The 9,675-nt window shown below is 42.7% G+C and overlaps 1 protein-coding gene across 2 annotated transcripts; it reads right to left on the bottom strand.

The window, feature by feature from the left end:
• Positions 1 to 331: 331 nt before the first annotated feature.
• Positions 332 to 9,196, bottom strand: CDK1 (cyclin dependent kinase 1). Of its 2 annotated transcripts, none has more exons than XM_055819563.1 (8): positions 9,082 to 9,196; positions 8,031 to 8,081; positions 6,496 to 6,652; positions 5,271 to 5,394; positions 4,722 to 4,892; positions 4,103 to 4,266; positions 3,831 to 3,972; positions 332 to 666 (listed from the first exon to the last, which is right to left on the bottom strand). In XM_055819563.1, the coding sequence occupies exons 2-8, from the start codon at positions 8,065 to 8,067 to the stop codon at positions 550 to 552; spliced, it is 912 nt and encodes a 303-aa protein (XP_055675538.1). In that variant the 5' UTR covers positions 8,068 to 8,081; positions 9,082 to 9,196; the 3' UTR covers positions 332 to 549. The 2 variants fall into 2 exon arrangements, with proteins under 2 accessions (XP_055675538.1, XP_055675531.1); XM_055819556.1 differs by lacking the exon at positions 9,082 to 9,196 and adding an exon at positions 8,220 to 8,384.
• Positions 9,197 to 9,675: the final 479 nt, after the last annotated feature.

Below are 9,675 nucleotides of genomic sequence, written 5' to 3'. Positions count from 1 at the left end.
ATCATCATTTGCAATACCTCCAAAACCTCAAACCTTAAACCAAGTTTGGCCATCTACTTGGCTTTAGTAAGTTGCAATTCTTCAGTTCAAAATAACTCAATTTACATTGGTTGCCATGCTTAAGCAAAATTTTAACTGACCATTATACTGAAACAACTCAAACTTTTGAGGAATATCCTATTATATTTTCCTAACATATCAAGAACAGCCATTTAGTAGGTTAGTTGCTTTTTTTTTTTCTTCAGACAAGTGATACCTTACCAGCACATTCCAAAGAAAAAGAGTCCTTCTGTTGAGCACCCACAGTCTAGAAAAAAGTTCAGTCCTTCACTGGATTTAAAGCTTTATTTATAGAAAGTTCATTGTCTTAACGGCAGCAATACTTGCATTGTATTTGAACTTAGGACTAATAGGTTAATATTTACATTTAGATAACACTTAAATGAAAACGAACTAAAGAGTTTTAGGAGACAGACATACAAGTTACAGACAGACTTAATAGTAAAAGTAAGCACAATTATTTCACTCTGGTTGATTTCATACAAAGGTCTACTCTTTCTTAATCAGATTAGCAGGGAGAGTGGATTTGTCCAAGTCATCAAAATATCGATGGTTCAAGGCCATTTTGCCAGAAATTCTTTTTGCAGGATCATAAATTAACATTTTCTGGAAGAAAAAGAAAACACATTTACTCCCTCATGAAATAGGAACTAAAATATTGTTAAAATAGATAGATTTTTAACCACAGTAATAGTAATTATAATAATAAACCATAAAGAGAAGTTGTCCCCGCCATGTTCCTCAATTTCTTGTAGAAGGAGAGAGGTTATTTCCACCTACAAGTCAGTAGTAGGTCAGTAGCAGTGCATAACATCTCAGGAAGTGAAGGACACATCTATTCTCCTATTCAATAACCAGGCCCATGCATGCATCTGGGTACCACATGCACCAAACTAAATCTAGAACCAGACATTGTGGCAATAATTATTTGTGTCAGCTTCTCGACTAAGGGAAATCAAGCTTTAAGCTGTTAGAGCCCAACATGTTTACCAAAGACAAGTGGTCTTACACTTGTATTGTTAAACTGAGATTGAAGAAACTGATGTCAAATTGCTATTACTGCTTGGTGCAGCACTTCAGTTAAAATAAGAGAGTGATCCCTGTTTCAAAATCCATATAGGGAAATAGCAGGCAAACAGGTAGAACTGAAGAAACACAGAGTTTCTTTGCAGTAAGTTACTTCAACTGAAGACTTTATAATAAAGCTGAAAGGAAATAGAGGGGATGTCACAGCCACCAGAAAGCCCTCAGAACTTTACAGAACAGGCAAGACTGTTTTGCTAGGAGCTTTAATGAAAAGAGTCTACGGTTTATATCATACAACCGGCTGCAAAAGAAAGGAATAAAGCATTTCACAGTTTTCTACTAGGTCTAAGACTAGCCAAGTCTGCAAAGTCTTTTTGCTTTTACTCCTCTTTACTAAAGGAAAGTACATTTCAAATTCAAATAACCAGGATTCTACCAGCTGCTTCTTCGCCATCCCCACAACAAGTTTGTTTTCCAGAAAAAAAGCTTAACCAATATTACTCTGCCCAGTATTCCGTCTTGACATTTAACTGTCTTTAGACTTCATCCTACAGGGAGCCTTCCAAGTTGATTTAAACCACGAAATTTGCATTTATGTTCTCTGAACTCCTGCCAAATGCAACAGAGTCTCTAGATTTAACCTTGCATGTCCAATTTTACCTTGTGACAGGTTCCCATTAGCTATATCGCAGAATAATAGTATCCCATAGCTAATACCAATATCAAAGTTTTTCTTGAAATTGACTCAGACAAAAAAAGGCACAAATTTATCTGAAAAGGGGATGCTTTGACACTGAGGCTACAGCACTTCAGCTGATAGATTAAGTGACCATTTCTCCTCTGAGCAGCCTGAAACATAGCTTTTCCTGGCACTTCATTTCTGATAGACCAAAGCTTTTGATGACAGCCATTAAGTGCTTTGGAATCCTGGCCCCAGAAGTAGTTTAGATTATGAAGGTCTTAAGTTTACAGCCTGACTCAAGCAATTGGTCTCAATACAAAAATATGTGACCCATTTTCAGAGATAACTATTTTACATGCCACTTCCATCTGCAATCATCTATAGAAGGAGAAATTAACATCTTCATTGACACATTTGGGCTTGTACTCTAGAATGAAATATTCAGTTTCGTTGCCTTTAAAGTCATATTACTGCTTCAGGCTTAAAAGTGCCATAGGAAATTTAAATGGATTCCAGATGCCTAAGAGTTCAGCCATTCCAGTCACCAGGCATTAATAGGAAGCTAAAATGTCAACATTTATTAAAGGTAAAATTATACAAGATTTTAGAGAATTTAGTATGCTTTGAGATTAGTATTGTGTTACCACCATTTGAGGAACTAGTAATTTTTTGGCCTTTATTAGCAGCAGCCCAGAACATGGGTTTTGCACAATGAAGCCACAACTAAGCTCAGATGAGTACTTAGCAGGCCAGTTACATGACTATAAGATTTTCTTGCCTGTTCAATTTATCTTAGTTTGTAAGTACAATCAGGAACAGTTCTACTTCAAACTGATTTACTCATCATGCTGTCAGTGGAATTATTCCCAGCTTAAGTCAGTTGTCTCTGTAAAACAATACTGCTACAAGATTCAGAGAGCTATCCAAAATAACTTTACATTTAACAAATGTTCAGGTTGTCAATCTGAACTGTGGTTCTGTTCTCACAAAGAAAAACTGTGAGAAATTGTGGTCATTTGAGATTCTTTGGCAACACTGCTTCATTCAGAGTATTTTGCTATAGCTGTACCAATATGGATAATAAACTACTTAGTGACTGCTTAAAAATATGAGCCAGCTACACAGGTAAATGCTGTAGAAGGTTCCCCTTGTACCAAGATAGTTCTCAAGTTTCAGCTTATTTTAAGACACAGAGCACCCACCCCACACCCCCCATACATAAGTCTGCACTGTATAAATGCATCTTTAGGAGAGCAAAAGGGTAAGTCACCAAGGTACATTCTCACACTTAGGTACATCTAAGATCACACCTGATGTGATCTAAATTAGTCTGCAGTGGCAGCACGTGAGCTGGAAGGGCACTACAGGGAAAAGCCTGATGAAAAGCTTGTCAAATAAAAGCTTAGTGTGATACTTCAACTGCACGGCCAGAGAACTAGACTCACACTAGAAACAAAATACACCAATTAAAAGTTAACCCACCACAGTCAAAAACATTTAAAGGCAATTGAGACAGATACTATAGGCCAACTTAGACTAAGCCCCTGGTTTCACAGCTAATCAATACATTCAGCTGTTTCCATCTTTGTTTATTCAGTTTGACCACCATGAAAGCTTAACCAAAATGAGCCCACTAAGATTAATCTACATGCTACCTTAAAAGAAAAACATTTTCAACTGGATCACAGTCATATAGCCACATTACAATTAGTGCTGGCAGCAGGAAGGTGACAGCTACAGTTTGTGGACAGAAGCCTTCATTTAGACCCGATTGTAAATGCTAATCCAGGTTCAACTTGAAAGTGAGGATGATTAGTATAAAAAAAGCTGAGGTGCAAGTGCTTTATGAGAAGAGTAGTATTGTCGTCTATTATTTATGAAGGGAGTGAGTGTCACTCAGTGTCAGTTCTACAAGAATGACAACCCATACCACTGCTGGTAGTTTGAAGGTCTCTACATCTTCATTCTAGCCAAGACTGATTAGTATAGCTTTGTGTGTTCTGGAGTATTTTAAAATTACCTGTTCAGTTTCTTACTCAGCAATTTAAGAAAGACTACTTACAGCCAGCAGGTCAAGCCCATCATCATCTAAGTTTTTGACATGTGTTCCAAGGCTGCCAGGTTTCCATTTTGGGAAAGTGTTTTTATAGTCTTGCAGAGATTCCACTTCAGGCCATACCTCATTGTTGGGGGTCCCTAAAGCTCTGTGCAAGCATAAGCAAAATATTAAGCAGTGTAGTCTGAGATCTGTACATCCTGCTATGGTTTTAATAAGCACGCAGCACTGTCGCGCAAAGCCGCACAAGTAGCAAGGAAAAGTTTAGCCTGACATACCTGAAGATTCTGAAGAGCTGGTCAATCTCTGAGTCTCCATGGAAAAGCGGCTTTTTAGTTGCCAGCTCAGCAAATATGGTACCTATGCTCCATATATCTACAGGGGTAGAGTAACGAGCAGATCCCAGCAACACCTCTGGAGACCTGTACCACAGTGTCACTACCTGTTAAACATAGAAATATTTTTTTAAGTGCATAGGATCAGGTCCTCTAATTGACTGGAAGCGCAATGGCTCATATGTTAAGTAGCATTCACAGGTTTTTGGTTAAAATAATAGTCAGTGCTAGAAGTTTTAGTGAAAATACTAGTTTCAAACTTCATTTATAGACAAATCCAAAAGACTCCATTGCAGTAGTTGCCTTTAGCAAGCAATGAGTTCTGGCCTGATTCATTCTCAAGGTAAGAGCAGGATTCATAAGATGCTTTGGAACTTTAGACTAAAACAACAGTCAGGGAGACAGAAAGCCATTGAGTAAAACAAAACCGAAATAAAACTTTTTGATACTGTTAGTTTATGACTTCAAAAACTCCTTGATTCTTTTCAGCTGTGTAATACTCAGTTATTACCAGGAAGCTAGCAAGTATTGTCAAAATCACCAAGAGGACGTTCCAACTCACTTCATGAGTGTATACCCGCACTGGAATTCCAAAGGCTCGGGCCAATCCAAAGTCTGCCAGTTTAATCACTCCTTTGTCATCTATTAAGAGATTCTGAGGTTTTAAGTCTCTGTGCAGAACTCTTCTTGAATGGCAGAAGACAATACCTTGCAAGATTTGATACAAGTAACTCTAGAAAGGAGGAAGTAGAAAAAAAAAAAAAAGGAGTAACCTTTAGTACAAGTTAGTGTTCTGCAACATAAAGCTGTTTCCTTACATTAGATCTCCCCATAGTAGTAGGATACAGAGAGCCAAAGCATTGCAGATGTTGCATTAATATCATAAAGCCACACAAATTAATACTTAAGCTTCATTTAAGGCAGTTTAATTTCAGTAATTAAAAGAATTTTAAGTGGCATTTGAGAGCAAAACTCACATTTATTACCCACAGCTGCTTCTTTAACCTTTCATTTCTTCTCAAGGAGTTAATTATACTGAAAAGACCTGCTTATAGCTTTGTAGGTGATCTTTCCATTAGTTTCTCTCGTATTAAGAAATTGTCCTCATTACCTTAACACGTGAACGATCCAAATATTGGCCAGATGGAATAGTATCCAAGTATTTCTTGAGATCCATGGAGAGGAATTCAAAGACAAGGTACAGTCTTGAATCCTGCATAAGAACATCCTGAAGACTAAAAATTGAGTCATGATCAACTCCATTGCAAAATGCACAGACTCATGGTTACATTTCCCCTCTCAACAGGGATATAAGCTGATGTTTCCAAGTTCCTATTATAAGTGTCTTAAAAAGCTTTCAGTCTTCAAAGATTAACAGTGAGTTATACTGTCATCTGGAAAATCAAGCGTATCTGAAATAGCGTCAGACTGAGATAAAAACCTATATGCTTCCCATTAAACTTAGACTTCCTCACGCCTAGTATTAGACACAGGAAGTCTGAGGAAAACACACTGTTGCCTTGGAGAAAAAAAAAAAGAAAAAAGACTGTGGGTGTTGGTGCCTAGCTTCTGTTTGAAGCTGACTTATAGCAGAGCCTGAATTACTAGGTGGACTTAAGGGAATATTATAATAGGAACCTAGTAGACACCGCAGGATTTTCAGTTTTAAGTACCTCCTTCATCCTTAATAGATTACAAGGGTTCCTAAACCCAAGTATACATACAATTAGTCACTACATGGCTGGAAATGGCCAATTTTCAGGCACATGGGAGAGAAAGTATTTTGCTGCATTAAAGAGCAAGCAAATATTTTGGGGGAAAGACAATAGCTGCAATCAATTTTAAATGTCAAGTAATCACCGATGGAAGTTTCACTCATAGCTCAGACATGCCAGCATCATAACACAACATGTAAATTTCTGCTACAAAGCAGCAAGGAAGTGACTGATGACAGAGGCTCATGTAAGAACACTAGAGCCAAGTGGTCTATTCCACAGTGGCAAATAAAATTCTGAGACCAACTAAAGTAACAGCTTCAACTAGTTCTCATGAGGTATGCCGTTTCCACTCTAACAATAACCATTCTGAAAATAATTGACCCGATTACAAAAATCAGCAAAAGTTAGATTTCTAGAACGGGAAGAGGCAGCATGAGGAAGTCCCAGTTAGAAAAATGGCATAAACATGGGATTTGGGACTATAGCTATTTGCTGTAAAGCAAATACTGTATTAAGCAGAGTAGCTCCCACCTCACTAGAATGGTGGAAAAATAATTTCTTATCTGAAGTGACCTAGCACCCTTCAGAGTGTTTAGCTAAATACCAGTATATGCATACCAGACTATATTGGGATGATGCAGCTCTTTTAATAAAGAAATTTCTCGGATAGCAGTACTTGGAACGCCTTCCTCCTCACTTTCTAGACGTATTTTCTTCATTGCCACCACTTGGCCTGTGGTTTTGTGACGACCTTTATACACAACACCATAGGTACCTGAACAAAAAGACAGTGAAACGCATACAGGAAATACCAGCTTCAGGTACAAGTAAATCACTGCAAGTAAGAACCACTAACAAAGGCAAGAGTCCTTGCAATCAAGTATTTTTTGTTTAACTATTTGGCTTGATTACAAACTACTTAGTTTTGGCAGTTTAACCATGCAATAGTTTTGTTCGTTTCAAGCATGCCATCCATGAACAGTAACATTTGTTAGGACAGGGTACATGGTAGGCTAAGTGTGAAACTTGAGTATTTGGAAGATGTAGTTCTAAAATCAGATACTATTTGAGTTTCAGGTTGATCAGCTTTCAGGCAAGATCACTATATGTTTTCATCCCCAAAGGGTTATGATTTTACCATTGATACATCATGCTAAAACATTAAAAGTTTGGCTGCAAAAGAAGTAGCGCTCTCTCTGCAGAGATCCATCCATCCATTGGTCAGATCTATGGAAATAACTCTAGCACAACCCTCAGTGCTGGAGAGAGGGTAGTGCTGTGGGTCTCAGTAGAAGCTAAAATTGGAACCAGTAGTAATACTTTAATCAGTGTTCACAGAAGTAGAACCCTCAACAAACCAAGACAGCTTAAGTATTCCCGTTTCACCCTTCTTGAAGCATTAATCCCTCAGATTAAGCTCCAACAAAATAGTTTCTTTCAGGAAGAAAGTATACATATGCAAGGCTTCAGTTATGACACCTTGTTGGAAGATCCAAGCCCATACATTTCGCTGTTACCTCAGAGTAATGAACTGCAAATTCTACATAAGGCTAAAGCATTATAAAACACACTGAGTTCTACATTTAACATAGGCTGGATTTCCAGTGAAAGGGGGTTTGTGGCTAATCTTATTGCCTCATCATAAATTAATTGTTAAAATTCACTTCTCCACAGATGTTTACTATCTGCTCATTCCCTTGACAAGCACAGTGATTGGATATAAACTGAGCACAACAATCAACAAACCACAACTCCCCACCAGACACTCCAAGCAAGTAAGTATGCCACGCAATACAGCTTCAGGAGCAACTGGTAAACAAGTTCATACACAAAGGAATGGGGGAGCTTCCTAAACTGGAAAGCTGGCTTCAAGCCTCAGAACGTTTTCTTCCCCTCTTGGAGGAGAAGTACACTACCATTATCCATCAATATGAAGGTAGATGCTCCTCAACACTGATCAGTTGCTTCAAATGGACCATGTAACCTTCAAAAGAAGGGCACTCAAAGCCTTTACATATAGAAACAAGCTTGTGGTTTACTGCAGTAATTATTTTGTCAGTTGGTTGAATCTCAGTAGTTCTTCCAATAGCTTCAATGGCACTTGTTAACTCAGACTGTGGAGCATGACAAGGCTCCCCGTTCTTCACACTTACCTTCCCCAATCTTCTCTATTTTTGTGTAATCATCCATTTCTCCTGTTATCCCTGAAACGAAGGGGAGAAAACCCATGATGGTGGGGTGAACAGTTGCCGTCCTGAACACAGCCAAGTCCCTGGAGCTATGCCAGGCCTTTAGAAGCTAGTTTCACCTTACATAATTAGGATGCAACACGGAACACTTACCGTTCTCCTCAACAAAAAAAACAGGGTTCATTCATGGTTGCAACTAGAAAAACCGCCTGCCGAAGTATGAGTGGGCACAAACCCAAAAGGAGAAAAATGCTCTTGCGAGGAAAGCGCCTCCAAGCAACTGAGGGAAGACGCCACACTCACCAGTTTTCCACAGTTGCTCAGGACCAGGAGCCCTGCTACCCACAGTCGCGGGTTTGGTGTTAGCAACGACAGGGGCCGCCAGCCGCGACAGCTGGGCAACCACAAGCGCCCTGCAGAGCCGCCAGCCCGAGTTACGCTGAGCGGCACAAGGCCCCCGGAGGCGTCAGCGCCCGGTAGAACCGGCACCCCGCACCTCCCCGCCGCCGCGACCCCTCCACCGAGCGCGGCGCGGGCCCGCAGGGGCCGGAGAGCGCCGGGAAGTGACGCGGCCCCGCGGCTCCGGCCCAGGCGCCCGCCCGAATGGGGGCAGCCGGCGTCGGGGACGCGCTGCCGCCGCGGCCCCGCTCCTGCCCCGCCGTCGTGGGGCGCGACACCGCACCCGCCGTCACGGACCCAGCGGAGGCCCCGAGCACCCCTGGAAGGGTAGCCGCCTCGCCCACCTCCCTCCCCGGGCCTCATGGGCGACCCTGCCCGCACCGGGCGGGGACAGGGGCCCGCAGTGGCGGCTGGGCGCCGCAAAAGCACAGTCAGGGCCGGCCTCGCGGCAGCCGGTGAACCGCTCGCCCCGCTGCCGGGCCGGGAGCGGCGGGCTGAAGCCGCGAACCGGCGTGAGAGAAGGAGAGAGCGGCCTCCACCGCGGCCAAGCGGCGCTCCGGGGCGGCCGGCCATCCCGCAGGCCCCGCACCCTCCCGCCGTCCCCGCTGCTCCTCACCTGCGCCGCCGCCGAGGCCGCTCCGCGCCGCACGGACGTCCCACGGCTCGCTGGGGGCGGGCGTGCCGCATTCGAACTCGCCGCCGCCGCCGAACGCCGCCAATGGCGCCGCGCTGAGATGATTCAAAGCGGCCAATCAGAGCGCGCCGCTCCGGCGGCGCCAAAGCGAGGCTGAAAGGCGGCTTCTGCCTCAGTGCTAGAACTGGCGCGGCCGGGCGCGGCAAACTGAGGACGTGCAGGGCGTCCGCTTGGTTAGCGGCCAGTGCGGGGGGAGGCAGGCAGGTGGCGCGGGCGGGTAGTTCCCTATAGCCCGAAGCCTTTCTGCCCTAGCGGTGAGATGCGAGGGCATGCGTGCAAGGGGCTGCGCTGCCAACTGCTCGCTGCGTTAGTCTGTTTGCATGGTATGGAGAGTATAATCTTATCTGGATCAAGCTAAGCTTATGGCTGCAGCTGCTCCTTTTAATCAAGCAAGTCTTTCAGATTTAGGTGCCGAGGCCGGCCAAAGCATAAATTCATTATTTCTGCCTGCAAGGGTGCTGATCGGTGAAGTACTGCTGCTGTGACTTTTGAAGCTGGTGATAAAGTCCATGCCTT

Source organism: Falco peregrinus, chromosome 1, assembly GCF_023634155.1.
Source record: "Falco peregrinus isolate bFalPer1 chromosome 1, bFalPer1.pri, whole genome shotgun sequence".
Taxonomy (NCBI): Eukaryota; Metazoa; Chordata; class Aves; order Falconiformes; family Falconidae; genus Falco; species Falco peregrinus.
Note: the sequence above shows the minus strand (reverse complement) of the source record. Positions and strands in the feature narration are given on the sequence as shown.